This window comes from Larus michahellis, chromosome 1, assembly GCF_964199755.1.
Source record: "Larus michahellis chromosome 1, bLarMic1.1, whole genome shotgun sequence".
NCBI lineage: Eukaryota > Metazoa > Chordata > Aves > Charadriiformes > Laridae > Larus > Larus michahellis.
Genome location: NC_133896.1, coordinates 63,213,342 through 63,229,963, shown reverse-complemented (window position 1 = coordinate 63,229,963; position 16,622 = coordinate 63,213,342). Strand labels below are relative to the sequence as shown.

General features: G+C 42.2%; 1 protein-coding gene across 2 annotated transcripts in view; it reads left to right on the top strand.

Annotated features, from left to right (window-relative positions):
- SLC37A3 (solute carrier family 37 member 3) overlaps positions 1-16,622 on the top strand; it is a 22,853-nt gene extending 6,231 nt beyond the window's left edge. For both annotated transcript variants that reach the window (XM_074582250.1, XM_074582240.1), the window contains exons 4-15: positions 1,240-1,332; positions 1,821-1,904; positions 3,110-3,255; positions 3,879-3,975; positions 5,080-5,164; positions 6,236-6,417; positions 8,972-9,113; positions 10,334-10,435; positions 12,569-12,616; positions 13,592-13,743; positions 15,503-15,568; positions 16,394-16,622. In XM_074582250.1, the coding sequence (XP_074438351.1) occupies positions 1,240-1,332; positions 1,821-1,904; positions 3,110-3,255; positions 3,879-3,975; positions 5,080-5,164; positions 6,236-6,417; positions 8,972-9,113; positions 10,334-10,435; positions 12,569-12,616; positions 13,592-13,743; positions 15,503-15,568; positions 16,394-16,486 (1,290 nt within the window). In that variant the 3' untranslated portion in view covers positions 16,487-16,622. The remainder of the gene's footprint in view (positions 1-1,239; positions 1,333-1,820; positions 1,905-3,109; positions 3,256-3,878; positions 3,976-5,079; positions 5,165-6,235; positions 6,418-8,971; positions 9,114-10,333; positions 10,436-12,568; positions 12,617-13,591; positions 13,744-15,502; positions 15,569-16,393) is intronic.

Genomic DNA, 16,622 nt, shown 5'->3' with positions numbered 1-16,622 from the left:
TTTTGTGATTGTTTTGTGAGTAGGCAATAGTATGATTTAATTAGAAGGACAACTTAGATCTATACTTCTCAGCCTTTAAAGATTTGTGAGTCCCGTGGAGGTTGTTCAATGAATTTGAGCCTAATGACAAAAGATTTGATTCTTTTCACTTTCTAAGACTCTTAATAGCTAGTGGACCTCCAGGGATCTCTGGTTAAAAGTTGAAAGCTACTGGTGTAAGTAGTTGTTGGTGGCCTCAAGTGGCAAAAAGTATTTTTCAAGGGATTTATTAGTTTTCTTGGACACAGGAGACTTAAGCAGAAACTGTGTCAATAGGCCTTACCAATGTTATATCTCTTAAACTAAGTGATGTGTAATTAGTGTTGTCTGTACAAGATGTTCTCCTGGAGAGGCAGAATCAAACTAAAACTACTGCTGTTTGAATTAGACACATCCATACATCAGGTTTGGATTGGGTTTATCTGTTTGTTTTTTCTAATGGGGGAATGGTGGGGAGGGAAGAAAACTTTGTCCTGATTAATTTTATTCATTCTTCAAGTCATCCTCAAAGCTTGCTATTTTCAGCTAATGTCACTAATCTTAGTTTAGAGACAACTGAGTCTTTTTTTTCCCCTTTTTTTCCTTCTTTTTATCATATTGAAAATAAAATGAAACTCAGGGTAAGCACAAACAATAACAACATTAGCGACTGGAGCTCATTTTAAATAGTTTCCAACCAGTCTGTTTCTTCCCCTTGTTCCTTTTCTGTTCTTTCTTTTCTGTTTGTGGTCTGTCATTTCTTATTATGGTTGCTGCCACAAATACTTTAAGAGAATTATTCATTTACTGAAGACAGCAAGATAAGTGCAGAAGAGACACTGCACATAAACCAGAATATGCCTTTATTGTATTATTCATTAAGATGCTTATCAGTGTTTCTGTGTAAGAAGCTGTCTAACAGTTGCATGCTTGTTAGAAGTAGGGTTTGTTTTGCCAGTCATTTGTCTCGATCCAGGTGGAAGGAGCATTTCTTACTTCTGGTTTCCTAGCTTGCACTTTAGAAGTGAAACAAAGTGGCAGTGGATGTTTTCTGCAGTAGATAATGCCAGAATTGTTCTTGATTTGATAATTAAAGCGTTGGAGGAATGGGAGATTGCTGGGGCCAGATGCTGTTCTGCTTTGGAGTTGGGGTTTCCTTTGAAAAAGAGCAGAATGAGCTATGCCTGTCCCTGTTTACCTATTAAAATTCTCTCTTTGTAGCTCTGGAACAGTAGCCATTTATTTCCAAATGCAGAAGAAGCAACTCTCTTCTTGGGGACATTGGACACTATCTTTTTGTTTTCCTATGCTGTGGTGAGTAAAGCTAACCCAAAGATGCTAAGCTTTGGTTGAACCTTATTGGGATGATCACACCCACATTTGGAGGGGATGAACAGGATCATCTTCTTGGATTTGCCTAGCACTAATGCAGTAAAAAAGCTTAGTTCAGGAGCAGATTTTTTTCCTTCAATTTCTCTTAGTTCTGCCCGTGCCTGTCACCCATGTGAAATGCTTGTTAACAAATGCAAGAGAAATACTGTCACTTCAGAGCTTCTCACACACCTATCACCATTGGGTGGAAGGGCAAGTGTATCTCTCCAAGAGTTCTCAGCTGAATTTTTAAAAAATCAGAAATTTAACTATGAGCAGGGTTTCTTTGGTGGCAGAAGGAGTGGTTAGAATCAAACTGTAAGTTGGTATAACAATATTTGGACCAGCTTGACCCTTCTAGATGATTTTAATTCTTGCAGATAACAGATGCAAATCTTGTAGCTTTATTTAATGCTGTGTTTTGTTCTTAGGGTCTCTTTGTCAGTGGCATAGTTGGGGATCGCCTGAATTTACGCTGGGTTTTGTCTTTTGGCATGTGCTCTTCTGCTCTGGTGGTAAGTCGGAACGTACTAGTGTGAGTTAGAAATCTGTCTTAGGGTTTTCAGATAGGGTTTTGCTTTAGGGGAAAAGAGGTTCTGTTTCTGCGTGAATCTGCCCTTGAGCTCTACCTCAGTGGTCTCAAAGTCTGCGCATAAAACTTTGTCCTGGATGCACTTATTGCATTGTTTAAAGAGTAGAGCTACGCTAGATGACTCACCTCTTCCTGAAATATCTATTTATGGATACTGTGTCAGAAGGAAATTCCTAAGTTTGAGGCACTGTCTAGAGACTTGATGAACAGCCTTTGTACAAGATTGGTGTATTTGGACTTTTTGGGACTGTTTTGTATTATAACTGTTCTCCCAGCCCACATATGTTGTCATCGAGGCTTTTGCTTCCAAACACAACCTTTGCTCTCTTCTTTAAATGACATGCTAACAATACTAAGCATTCATTTACTTATTTTGTAATTGCTGGGAGTGTCAAAAAAGAATGTCCGCTTAAAACAAAAGGTTTCTTCAGGTTCAAGCCACTGCAGATAAGTGTGAATCAGTTTTATCTCATTGTGGTTTTTTTGGTTATTAAAGTAGTGGTAAAATGTATGGAGCACTTTTGATTTACCCAGTGGCTACAAACCCCACTATGGCCTATTGCATTCTGCAAACACACGACCACAAACGTGCATCAAGCACAGTATGCCGCAAAGTGTGTTTATTTTGGCTAGTTTGGGTTAGGGCTCTTAGTAATTTGAGACTTGGCTGTAGTATTTATGTTAAATTTTGCTAAGATAAATGACTGCTGAGGGTTTTGTGTTTGCACAGTCCTGTGGATTTAGATGTCAGTACAATAGCAGATCAAGAGACTACTGTATTTTTAGTGTTGTTACTGAAATCATCTGTCTCTTTCTTTTCCTCTCCTGTTATAACTGTGCTGTTTATGAAGATAAAAGTCTTTTGGAGTGTAAATGCCATGACAGCGCATTTGTCTCTGGAGTTGTTTGGCCTCTGGAGTTCAGTGCTGTGGTGGCTCAGCAGAGGGTGCTATTAGCTCTAAGCTCTTTCTTAAACAATGCCAGGCTTGCCTCTGGCTGGCCCTTGCGTGAGACCTTCTCCTTGAAATGTTATTTCTTTTTTAGGACCCCGCTCTTGCCTGGCTTTCAGCAGTAGACTCAGGGTTTCTTCTCTGTCATGTTTTGTTGTTTTTTTCCCCTCCTCTCTAGGTATTCTTTTTTGGCACGCTCACAGAATGGTTACATTTCTACAACAAGTGGTTCTACTGCTGTCTCTGGGTTGTGAATGGCTTGCTGCAGTCCACTGGTTGGCCCTGTGTGGTTGCTGTCATGGGCAATTGGTTTGGAAAAGCTGGGTAAGTTGAGTTTTCTTCAGTGACTCATTTATCTGACCTGCTGAGTAGCAGATTGAGCTGAAAGTCTTAAACCAAAAAGGCCAACCGTTAGGTCAGAATTAAAGTTATATGGGATGAAATATGCCTTACTTGTTATATTATCTTTCTTGTTTCTTTCTGGAGCCACAGAACAGCTTGGTGTGAACACTGTTATGTGCATTAAAGGCACAGGTTCAAACTGCGAAAGTCCCATAGCGCAGAGTGGCTGAACTTGAATTTTCATGCCACTGGAAAACTTGTTTCTGTTTACCAACCACTGAAGAGTCTGAATGGAAACTGACTCATTGTAGGTTCAACTCTGACACTTTGGGATATTGCTGATGAGCTCTGGCCATAGTTTGTAACCTTGTTGTTGCCAGCTCACCTCTGTTGTAATACGGGTGTTTCAGGATAGAACATTCCTCGCTTATCTATTTGGTATCCTCAAGTTATTATGTGTTTTAAGTGACCTTTAAGTCTCTTTGAAGGGGATGCTGTAACTTTTATTATTAAGTTAAAGTTCATTCAAATATTTTGTCTTTGTCTTGCTCCTAATGTCATCTTTCCCTACATTGCCTTTTTCAACTTTTCTTCCCATTCTGCAGGAGAGGTTTTGTGTTTGGACTCTGGAGTGCCTGTGCTTCTGTGGGAAATATCCTCGGGGCGTTCCTTGCCTCCTGTGTTCTCAGATACGGCTATGAGGTAGGCGCTGCTGTCTGGCTTATAGCTAGGACTGCATGTCTGATTGGGTTATGAGAGACTAGTTCCTTATCCTGTCTCTGGGAGATAACAGGCTCGGACTGTCCAGTTTCATCGTCCTGAATTCTGTGGTACCACGCAGTAGGCGAAATAGAAAGGGTATTCTGTTCCTGACCTTGCCAAGATGGGAGAAGTGAGTCTGAGACTTCTCTGTAAAGGGGACTGGTGTTACTGAAGAGTTCTAGTGTCATAGTATACCCTCTTGTGGTTTGGGTGGCTTAAAGTGCTCTTCAGAGTCCTCCATCGCAGGTTCTCACTAAACGCTGAATAGTGGTGAGGTTCTGGCAGGCATGGAGGCATAGCTTCTGTAACTGGGAAGAGGCCAGGCACACACTATATTGCTGTAATGCAGCAGGCAGGCAATTGAATACAGGGCATGTAAGTGAACCAGTACATCTTGCAGCACGTGACCTACAAGGACAGGCTAACAGACCTGAGCTTTTCACTCTGGAGATGAGGAGGCTTAGGGTACTAAATAGCAGCCTTATAAAGCCTGTGAGAAGATTTCTGACAAATCAGAGCCAGACTCTTTCCTAGATTGCATGGTGAGAGAGCTAAAAAGCAGTGGGTATAAGGTGAAGCAGGGACAATTCCAACTTGATGTTTGGAAAACTATTTCACTGTGAAGTTAGTCAAGCATTGGAACAAGGTGCCAGAGCCTGGAGGATCTGTCTTTGGAGGATTTCAAGACCCGATAGAACAAAGCCCTGAGCAACCTGGTCTGAATTTAGTGTTTGACCCTTCTTTGAGCGGTCCTTTCCAATATAGCTGAATCTGTGGTTGTGTTGGGTGAGCTTGTTCCTCGCTGCTGTCACCTCAATACACTAAACCAGCTGTTTCAATGTGGTCTTTCGGCCTAGATGGAACCAAGTCTGTTCAGGAGATGCAGAGATCACTCGTTGCCAAGTTTTATGGATTTAGTCTGGGTTGCTGTAGCTGTGTTTGCTCTCTGCCAAGGTTAGAATGTAAAGAAACGCTTGTTAGTCAGGGACATCTATGTGACTGAAAGTGTTTTTAAAAAATAATCTTTTGTGTATTTATCTTCAGTATGCTTTCTTGGTGACTGCCTCAGTACAGTTTGCTGGAGGAGTCATTGTCTTCTTTGGGCTCTTGACGTCACCGAAGGAAGTGGGTAAGTAAAAGAGAGCTGTAGTATTTCAGTCCTTTCATGGAAAGCAGATCTGCAGCTTTCCATGTAGTACTAAAAGTACTGCTCATTCTGACAGCACTTATCCCCAGGGCTCTTAGAAAACGGTGTTGCACTTTAGTGTATTTTATGGAGCAAATGCTTTATTTGCCAAGATCACACTAAATGCCACCGTCCATCATATGTATAGGGTCTGGATATTTTAAAAAGCAAAATAAAACAGCCTGGCTCTATCATCTCCATTAGGACGTGCCTAATTGTCAGTTTTTCTTCACCTGGAAAATCAGTATTTTTTAAACAAACAGTAGGCAAACTGGTAACTAGCTATTGTAGGAGAAAACTATGGCAAGCTTTAACTGTGCAGTGTGAAAGGAAAGTACTTTTCGTCTGCAGGTCTCCCACAGATGGTTAAGTAGCTCTCAGGTTGGATACGGTCCTTCTCTGAGAAGATGGTAGGCAAGCCAAAGCGTAATGGGAAAACAAAAGAACTTTCGGGCTTTGACAGGGCCATGGAGGAGGCTTCCCAGGTGCCTGCAAAGGCTATAAAGTTGGTAGCACTAAAGCTACCATAAAGAGTGCTCATAAGAGCGCTCAGCAGCCCAGAAAGCGCAGTGCAGTTCCTAGGGTTTCCGTTTCAGTGGAGGCATTAACAGGCAGCAGCTGTCCGAGTAGTTGCTGGTACACTCAGCCTCCACGCTCAAGGGAAGTCGTACCCAGGAGCCAGGTTTTGAGGATCCCAACCACTAAATAAGGGGGGAAATGCACTAATTTGTTGTGTCTTCCAACTAATGGCCAGACACTCAGAACAGACAAAGGCGACGCCAGGATCAGACAGAATTCTTTCAAGAGCACTAGAAGACAAAGGGTAGAAACTGGCGACACTGCAGAACACCATCTAGAAGAGTTTCTAAGCCAAAGGAGGATGGAGGTATGGGAGAGCAAGGGAATTGCTAGAAGGGAGAATTGCTTAAAAGAAGCAAGCATAGCTTTAGAGTGGGGAGAAGGTGAACAGGCTGTGGTCCGTTTTTCCTGTTCCATATCCCTTGTAAAACTTAGGCCTCCCTGAGCTTGGAGCAGATGAAGACGATGGTGTGGAGGAAGATGCCAACAGACCCTTAATGGACGATGATGATGCAGATGATGATGACCGGAATTACTCTATTCAAGCAACTGACACTGACAGCCAGCCAAAGGCCATTGGGTTTTTCCAGGCTTGTTGCCTGCCAGGAGTAGTACTGGTGAGGACACAGATTTTTGAGTGAGATCTCACTTATGTTGTTAAACATAAAGCTGACTTATTGTGTTGTCAGCATTTGTTGATGTCATTGTTAATATGATGACCATGTAGTAGTTGTTGACACCTGACTTCTTAGGCTGTTAAAACCTTGGGGTGGGGACTGTTATCCTTATGCGCTTGGATTATAGTAAATATTGTCCAGGTGTCTGGTTGCATGTTGTCCTTTCCATCAGACTCCTGCTTCATTTAATGTATGTAATGAGCCAACTAAGGGCAGCAGAGATCCTGCCCTTTTTACTGCTGAATTTAGAAGGGAGGCCATGAGCAAAGATGGCTGTATGATGCTTTCTTGATAAGGTAGCTAAGCTGCTCCGATATCGGGATTCTCACCGATAGCTGAGCATCACACAGAACTCTGTGGTGCTGACACTGGGGTTTGTTTTGTTTGTGGTTTTTTTTTTTTTTTTTAGTTGCCTTAAAGCAGAAAACTCGCCTGAAAAGCCTTAATAAGCATGATGCAACATGTGGCAAAGTAGGCGGGTTTTTTTATAAACAACTGGAAACAAAGCCTGATGATGCGGTTTCCACATATCCTCGTCCTGTCCCTTGTGTGAGAGCTTGTACTTCTGCATCAGCAGCATTGCCCAATTCATGGATTTGATTCAGCTGAAAAATTAACCTGCCATTAAAAAACAGTGTTAACTTTCTGTGTCAGTGGGCTGTGTGGCCCCTGAATACTAGAACCAGTACAAGAAAGGGGTCAGGGTGGCTGGCTCAGTAATACAGTGTGAACTGTCTGGATTTGATCATGAAGCAGAACTGCTGAATGGACAGTATTGTCAGATACCCTTAATGAGTAAAGCAGTTGGTTGTTGTGGTTAAGGCAACGCAAAATCTAGAAGGGATGGGTGGATCATCAGTGTGTAGAGTGAGCAACCACAGTTCTGTTGTTAAGACCTTGATTGAGGGATGGTAAAAGAAAGCATACCCATATTGAGTTCTTTCCTAATATGGCTAAATGCCATATAAACTATGGATTGGTTTTGGTAGTGCTAAGAATGGGCTAATGTACAAAGAACCTCTAGGTGGGGGGGCTGCCTCAGTTGATGTGTGGCTTTTTTTTTTTTCATTGGCCAGAACATAAGGAGGTATTGTACAACTATTATTGCTATTTCTGTACTTGGGATTTTGAGGATGCGTTCTGTGCATTAACTCAGCAACATGAATATCTCTGAGTCTGTGAATTTTATCTGATGTCAGATAGGTGCCTAGCCAAACCAGGACACTATGTCAGATCAGTAAGAGACCAAATATCAAGAGAACCTCCAAAGCCTTGTCAAGATTCTACAAAGACTTTGACATTTTTGCTGTAGTTCCTCTCTTCTCCTGCCGAGTGATATGGTTGAAGAGTTTTAGTACAGACAGCTTTCCCCTGAGCTTCTAGAAATTCAGTGTTTAATCACTCAGACAATCTGGTAGACGGTTTCTAAGCATGTTGTAATAAATATTGCTTCTTATACTACACCTCTTACACCCAGAGGCAGGAGAACTCTACCAAACATCCCCCTGTCTTATATGTATGGCGGAGATTACTTTCTGTCCTCTAAGAGTGCAAAAACATTAATAATACAGCTCAAAAGGATGTATTTGTTAAAATAATATAAATTCAGAAGAGATGATTTTGTGGAGTTTAATATGTAAAAAGATCTGCTTTTTGAAATTCAAAGACAAGTGTGTCCGTACACATATATGTAGTCTCAAAAGCTGTGATTCTAACAGGTTGTTTTTTCTGCCTTCACCCTTGTTTATGTCTTCAAATATGGGTTTCTTGAACTACCGTGTCAGTGTTTATCAGGAGGCCTTACTGAAACAGTGTGCCTCATCCCTCTGTGTGCTGGGCCAGCAATCCCAAAGAACAAATCTTTGCCACTCAAATGAAAGCTCTAAAAAGGGAGATCTCCTGCTAGCTTAGGAGAACTTGAGCCCAGCAGCCAAAAGCAGGAGGTTGTCTCAGCTGTTGGGTTTGGAAGCATGTGCTTAGCTTTGGCCAAACCTTTCATCTTGTGTCCTGGAATACCTGCCTGGGAATTATGACCAAAGCTTTCTCTTCTGGTGCTGTAAGCAGATGAGCCTTCTGAGCAGCAAAAGATAGCACAGAGGAACTACTTCACATAACTTTTCTCAGCATGATGCACAGATGACTAAATCTCAAGGTTGTTTCATGTCACATGGTTGGCTCCCTTCTCTTCAGAAGGTGCATTAAATTTCCTTCATTTTTTGAAGCCTGGTGTAATTTCCTGTCAAGACTACACTGAAAGTGTTTTAACCCGTTGCATTCAGTGAAAAGAAAATAACCTTCCTGACAGTGATTTTTATATTCCTGGGTTCCCTTCAATGTTCAGCATTAAGCTTTCATAATGCTGCTGTCTTATGTGAAATGCAGAAGCGCTTCCACCTGAAAGCCTTAGCTGGATACAGAGCTTTATGGGAAGAAGCAGAAATGCTGTTTGCATCTCTCGAGTGCTAACTGCTTGCTGGCCCCCTCTTTATTCCAGTACTCTTTGGCCTATGCCTGCTTGAAACTGGTGAATTACTCCTTCTTCTTCTGGCTGCCCTTCTACCTCAGCAACAACTTTGGATGGAAAGAAGCAGAAGCTGACCAGCTCTCGATCTGGTATGATGTGGGAGGAATCATAGGTGAGTGAGTAAGTGAATGACATCTTCCTGCAGTTGCCCTGCTAGCATTTGAAGATGAAAGACGGCGAATACGGCTCAGAGCAGTCATGTTCAGTGGCATCTGTCTGTTTACTGAATATATGAAAAGTCTAGTTATGTATGTGGCTGCGTGGCTGGTTTTTTTTTTTTTCCCTAAAGCACAGAGTAAGTGAGCCACGTAAAGAGTTTACATATAATTTAAAGGGCACTATCATATTCTTGGACATTACCCACAGCGGGTGTTTTCCTTTACTCACTAGGACTTCTTGAAAAGTGCTGTGTACAAAAATGGTGTTCCTGCTTCTTGCTATTTCTTTTCTGACAGGTACCCTTGAGGGAGGGTTTAGATCTGGACTTACTGGGTTTGGTACTGTCCCTTTTGTCCTGCATTTTTAAGAACAGACTCAGCGCAGGTCTCAGCAGAGCAGGCACAATTGTGTTATGTTCAGAAATAAAATGTAATTGCACTTGTTTCTGCTGGCTGCAAAATCTGACCCTGTTCCTCCAGAATAAAGAACATATTGTATATGTGTTTAGACTTCCACTCTCCTGTGCTCAGTTTCTTGCTTTATTACCTTGTCCAGTTAGCTTTCCCAGAATAGACATCCTTGTATTGGTCTGTCCAGGGTCAGGTTTTTTGCCTCTGTGGCCTTTTCTATGTTAGGCTTTCTCAAGGGTCTAGTTTTTACCAGCAGAGCAGTTCCTACAGAAATAGCAATGATACATAAGGTGATTTTTATCAGCTATTGGCATTTGTTGCACCTACCCTAAGTAGGTGAGACAGCAGGGAGTGTGAGGCCCCTGTGTGCTAATGCTTTCCCTGTGAAAAAGAACTGCCTTTTCCTGCACTTTCTGTCAAAGAAATCTGTTAAGCTTGCTTACATCCAGGGTTCTGGTGATCCTAGAGCTGTGATGGTCCTATAGGGGAAGGAAAAGGAAGGCGGGAGCACCGGCTAGTTGCATGCCAGAAAAAAAAAAAGAAATAATAAATTCCTGAGAAAGCAGTATGAGTAGTTTTCCATGGTCTATCTGAGCCACTTAAGTTTACTGTTCTCTATGAGTGTGGGGCAGTAAGGGCAGGTTTTCAGGATTTTAGAGAAAATACATATTGATGAGAAGGCAAGGGACCACCACACTCAGTGAAATGAGTTTTGTTGAAGGTGTTAGCATCCTGTGCCTGACAGTGATTTATTTTTTTGCAGGTGGGACTATCCAGGGCTTGATTTCTGATGTGCTACAGAAGAGAGCCCCAGTGCTAGCAATTAGCCTGCTCTTTGCTGTAGGCTCTCTTTTTGGATACAGCCGTGAGTATGTTTTTGCCGCACAGTGATAAGAGGATCATTCAGTACTTCTTACAGAGAACCAGAGCACAGCCTGTTCTAATTATGTTTTCGGTTTTGAAACTGCTTCTGGATCAGGATGGTGCCTTTTGGTGTATTTTGCCTGAAGTGTGGTACTGCACCGAAAGAAATCTGTTCTCTGGTTAATGAGATGGAAAAGAATTAGCTGAGTGGTTGGATTTCCCTGCACTGGTGAGTTATGGTACTGATCCTTCTCCAGTGTCAGTGACATTTTTGGCATTGTCATTGTATCAATACCACAACCGACAGAGCAGGAAATCTCAGGTGCATCCCTATAGTAAGAGGAATGAGAATCTGGGGACAGATCTGTGCTGGAGTATAAATACACTACAAAGATGCAGAAACTCTTAGACTTCACTACTTACGCATCTGCAAGTGGTAAAATTGAAGAGTTTCTGCCTCTTTTATAATAGATACAGTTCTTGGTGATTGGTTATTGAAAGAAGTCCGTCAGGAAAACTGAGTAGAAGGAGACAAGCAGATCTCATTTCTATGAAACATCTCTGAAGCTCTTCTAAGGGTAACAGTTTTGTGTCTTCAGACATGGCATCCTGTGCTACCAGAGTGCTTTAACTTACTGGGATGTCATTTTGCTTCTCTGTGTCTTCCTCCAAAATGGGGTGGTGATACAGACTGGCTTTTATAGGGCACTTTGAGACCTGTGGACAGCAATTGCTGCCAGAGCTGGACACGAACAGCAAAGTGCCTTTCTTAAGCATGATGGCTTACTCAGAATGGTCTCAAAGTAATGTCAACAAGGTATAATCGTTAAATAGCAAGGATTTGGTTTGGTGGAGTTTTGTAGGCTCTTGTGCTAACTCATTACTTTTGAAAGTGAATTGGAAGCAAATATAAAATTGTTGCTGACAAAGTTTGGAGTTTGTACTAGGTAGCAGAACAGCCATAGGTCCAGGTGTCTTGTGCTTAACTCAACATGTGCTGCTGTCCAGCCGGATACAGAAGGCTCAAACAGGCAATACAAAGTTACTGCAGTGTGATAATTTAATTTCCATCAGCCAAACCAGGAAACCTTTTTATGCAACTTAGTTTGTTGCACATACGAGTAATAATGGCCTGAGAATATGTGAACAGGGCTGCAACTTGTCTTACGCACAGTAACTTGACTATGCGTGGGCCCTAAGTTGAAGTGGTGAGTAGAGAATTCAGGGGATGCCTGGAAGTGAGATATCGGGGAAAACGGCGTCTGAAAAATACTGAGGGACTGTAGTGGAAAACCAGCTGAATGTACACATTATGATGCTATTCCTGGAAAGGCAAGCGGAACCTGTAGGTGCTCAAGCATGGCATTGTGTCCTGGTTTGAAGCTTTGTAAGAAGGAATTAGGATATGGGGTTTTGCATTTTTTTTACTTTATTGTGCAACATTGTTTAGGCAGTTGCTGGATTACTACCTCCAGATCTAATCTCTGTACTTTAGAAAAGATTTTGGAAACTTCTGAATGAGTGGAAGGAGTGATTCAAGTGCTGAATACTTCATAGTGGGAGAGTTTGAGTTGAGCCTAGCTACCCCAGAGAGACAGAGGGAGGATATTCTTACTATTCAAATGGACTTTCAAGGAGAGTAAATGCAAGCTGTGTGTTGCAGAAAGAGGCATAACAAGGGCTAGAACCCAGAGCTAGGCAAATCTGATATGAAAATAGGACAAAAAACATTTTAATGGCAAAGGTGACTTTTCTACTGTAAAGTGCTGTCAGGAAACTTCTGGGTCTTTAGTCTCTAAATGCCTTTGCAGTAAGACTAATCTCTGTAGAAGTCTGTAGTCAAATAGAAGTTACTGTTGTCGCTATGTAGTTAATTGAACAGGCAGTTCAAACTGGATGTTTGCATGCCCAGAGAGGTGGTGGAGTCTCCTTCCCTGGAGATATTCAAAACCCTCCTGGATGAGTTCCTGTCCAACCTGCTCTACGTGAACCTGCTTTGGCAGAGGGGTCGGACTAGATGATCTCTGAAGGTCCCTTCCAACCCCTACCATTCTGTGATTCTTTCTGATCCTAAATAAGTGGCTTTCTCAAGTTCATTTGTTTTATTTACAGTCATCTGGTCTTTCTCTTGCAGGTTCTCCGAACAGCAAACCTATCAATGCGGTGATCATGGCAATTACAGGTATCTTATCGAATGCCAGTGTTATGCTAGTAGACATATATATACGTTGCAGAAAAATCAGTTACACCAGCCTCAGGAGGTGGTAATGCATTTGTGTGCACTGCCATATCTACTGGTTTTGCAGAAAGAGTGAAAGCTGAGGCCCAATTTCTGTTACTTTTGGAATACAGCCGTAGAAAAACTACCTTACGGAGGGAGGTGTAGAATATAGACTATAGAATAATGGCTTGGAACTAAAGGGGTCTGCCTTGGCTCAGTATGATGAGGACAGATTTATGCCAAAATACTTAGCAGTGATCTGGTGTCTGAGGAAGTGTGTATGTGGCATATATGGCAAAGTCATGAGTTGCAGCTCAAATTTGAGGGTGTTTGTCAGAACCCCAAATGCCCTGTGTATTGTGGGGGGTCACAAGCTTTGTGTGCTACCAGACATACTATGCTGTGTTATGGAATTAAGATTAGCCTGCATGAATAGCGTCTTTCTTTTCAAACGCTCCTACTTCAGAACTCTCTGTCCTGTTGCATTTTTTCTCCTTCACCAGTCCCTGGAGACTGAAGCAGTAGCATGGGGGGGTGTACTACTCCAAAGTAGAAATGTGTCTAAATCTGCTTCGTGTTGAGGGTTTGCATATGCATGCTGTTCGAAAGTAACTTTCTGTATTCAGTTTGGTGTGTCCTGGCTCTTCTTGCAGAGCGTGCTACAGCTCATTACCTCGGTTTTGCTGTTGGATAAAAATACACTTGTTGGCAATTTCTGTGTGCTTCCTCCAGGTGCACAAGGTGTGCCATGACCATATGCTTCAGCTGTGAGCGTACACTTCTACCTACAATTAGTCTGTGAACGCTGTCCCTAGACTTAAGCCTTTTCCTGAGTTTGCCTGGTGGAAAAAACATCTCCTGTGTTTCGAAGATATTCTGTTGAGAACCTGTCCTCGTGCTTCTTTTGCACCAAGGCTGTTTTCTTGGCATTTCCAGGATTTTTCATCGGAGGCCCTTCTAACATGATCAGTTCTGCAATTTCTGCTGACCTGGGGCGCCAGGATCTGGTGAGAGGCAGCAGCGAGGCTCTGGCAACGGTCACGGGAATTGTGGATGGAACTGGCAGTATTGGTGCTGCAGTGGGCCAGGTGAGGCTACCAAAGGGAAACAGAGGTCTGGGGAAGGAGGCAGAGAGTCTGTTGTGGTTAGAGATGTCAGCTCATTCCTCAATTCAAAGTTGCATGGAGAGAGAGAAGGAAACAGAGGGTTGAGTTTTGGTTTTTAAAGAAATTATTTAAGAAACTACCAAGGGAACATGTACATCTTAAGCTTCCAGCGGACACAAATTACAAGCTAAACTAACTATTCATGGTGTTAATGTCATGGCACTTTCATAATTCAAATGAATTTTAGAGACTTGCATATCCTGAACTCCAAAAAGCAAGTAAAGGTCAGCTTCACAAAGAGTGAAAATAAAATATTTTGAAGTTTTGTTTGGGATTTTTTGTTCAAAGGTAATAGCAAAACCTTGGCTTACAGAAAAGTTTACTTGTATAATCAAGTAAAATTAGAATACCTATTATGAATGTTACAGTATTTACAAAGTAATTTAAAATTTGTTCTTATTTGTGGTTCACCTTTTTATCTGTGGATGTCTTTTACACCTTGTAAATCCGGCACCACTTGCTTCGACAGTCCTTACAGTATGCTGCCACAGGTCTGAAGACTAGACTGTTGCAGAAAAGGAAGCTGACAGTGTGCCCACTTGGGGACATTCTTTCTTCTCAAATACAAGCATTAACTATGTGGAAGAACACAGTGGTGCTTTGGGGAGGGGAGGATTTAGTTGCAAGATCGGAGCCAGTTCTATTCCAGGCATCCTCTAGAGCTCGTAAAATACCAAGGATGCAGGCAAGGCATACAAGTTTCTTTTCTGGAAAGGGATTTAGGTTTGTACTTGACGTTGATTGCCTGATAAATACAATCGTTCAGTGTCTGTTTTGTAGGAAAGATGTTGCTTATCTCCTTTAAACAGGGAAAATTACAAGTGCTTTGTGGACATCTTAAAGTGCACTGTTACAGTCAATGTTCTTCTTACATTGTCTACAGTGTTTCTGTCTTCCCCCACACATACCATTCAAACTTAACGTCATCATAAAAATTGGGTCTTTAGTTCTGAAAAATTCCACCTGCCTCCCATTCTAACATTGCATTTATTTCAACAGAGACAAGCATGATGTCATTCTGGGGGTGTGTGAATAGCAGCAAGCGCACAATGAACATGTTAGAAATTCAGATCCTGTTTTGTGCTAATATACCCAGTAGTGGGTATATTAGAAGAAGGGCGGCCCTTGTACAGCATCTGAATATAAATCTGTTAATAGGGAATACATTTTCTTTTGTAGCCTGTGTAGTCCTATTGAACTAGGATGCAGTTCAGAACAGACTGTAGTCTCAAGTGTCTAGCCTACGATGAAGGGTTAAGTAGTTCGTGGTTCGTAGCTCTTGAAAATGCCTGTGTAATTTATAAGCCATTCTAGAGCTTTTAGTTCTTCTGAGAGTACTTACATCCACTTATGTCCCAGTGTTCTGCGCAAAAACCTTGTATTCAGCGGAGTCAATTTGTCACCCTTTGAAACTGTAGTTTTGTTCTGTCTTTATGTTGCTGTGAATTAGTGTAAAGCTTCAGGATGGTATCTCCGCTTTGCTGAGACTGTAGGCTTTATACAGAAAGGCTGCTGTCCTGAGTCATCTCTTCTGACAGGAAAAGATCAGCTGGAAGGTTTTGTGATCAGCTCTGTATGGAGTGTTAACAGCCCACAAGTTCTAGAAAATGAAAGAGTAATGCCTGTAAGTCATGCTTATCTTCCCAGTTTGAATAATTTTTTTTCACCCTTTCTTTTTTAGTATCTAGTGTCTTTGATCCAGGAGAACCTGGGATGGATGTGGGTTTTCTACTTCTTTATTCTAATGGTAAGAAATCACCTTTTTTAAAAAATTCTTTGTCAAAGTTCAATTTGCAATGGAAAGTTTTTGTGCGAGAGCCTGAAAATTATGGTTTAGACATGCAGTCTATTTCTGCAGCAGCTGCGAACTCTGATGCCGTTCTCAAAGTTGTCTCTAGTGTGCCTTTGCCTCAGGGTGTCTGAATCAACTGGGTTCATTTTGGATCCTTTAAAGTCACGCTGCCCAACAGGAACTGAGATTGTGGCAGAAGGCACACAAATACTTGCATTGAAATACCTATGCGTGTTTCCTAAAGCTCGTACCACCTGACTGACTTCTAAGGCAGAACTTTTACCTCCTTCATTTCCATGATACGTAGTTCCTAATATTTTCAGGGAGCTGAAGTTAAGCTGCTTGCTTGTTAGGCCTTGAAGATTAGTGGAAGGAGTGATGAGGATCTTGAAACTAAAATGAAAATGCCTTGCCCTGGTATACCCCTGGGGAAGAAGACTGTTCAGGCCCTGATCTCATCAGTGTGCCACAGTGGTGAATGCTGTACGATTCACCTCTTCTTCCCTGCTGGAAGTGCCAGGAATTGTCTTTGTATCTGTGCTGGCAAGGGAAAAGGCCACTTTGGTAAGCAGCAGAGGTGGCCAGGAGGAAGGCCGTTGAGGAGGTGAAGAGCTCATCTTTGCATGAGCAAGCTCAGTCCTTCCATCTGCGGTGCCACTTTGTCATCGCTTCTTTTAGCCTGTATCTTTCTGAGGAGGCCTTGAATGGACATTGGAGCACAGGATGGCAGCAGCCATGGTTGCTCTGTGCTAATTGTGCTGGATATGCTTCTTTTCACAGACGAGTTCAACAATCCTGTTCATTTCACCATTAATAGTGAGGGAGGTCAAATTGCTTCTGCATGAGTGGCGCCTGCGAATGCTGGCCGAGTGATGACTTCTTGCCTCTGGAAGGACTGTTGTACGGACCTGACAGCTGGGACACTAATCAAAACTCTGGGAGACTTGTTTCTTACATCCTCCAAGTTTGGACTAATTCAAAATGGCTCTGCAAGACTTTGATTGACCTG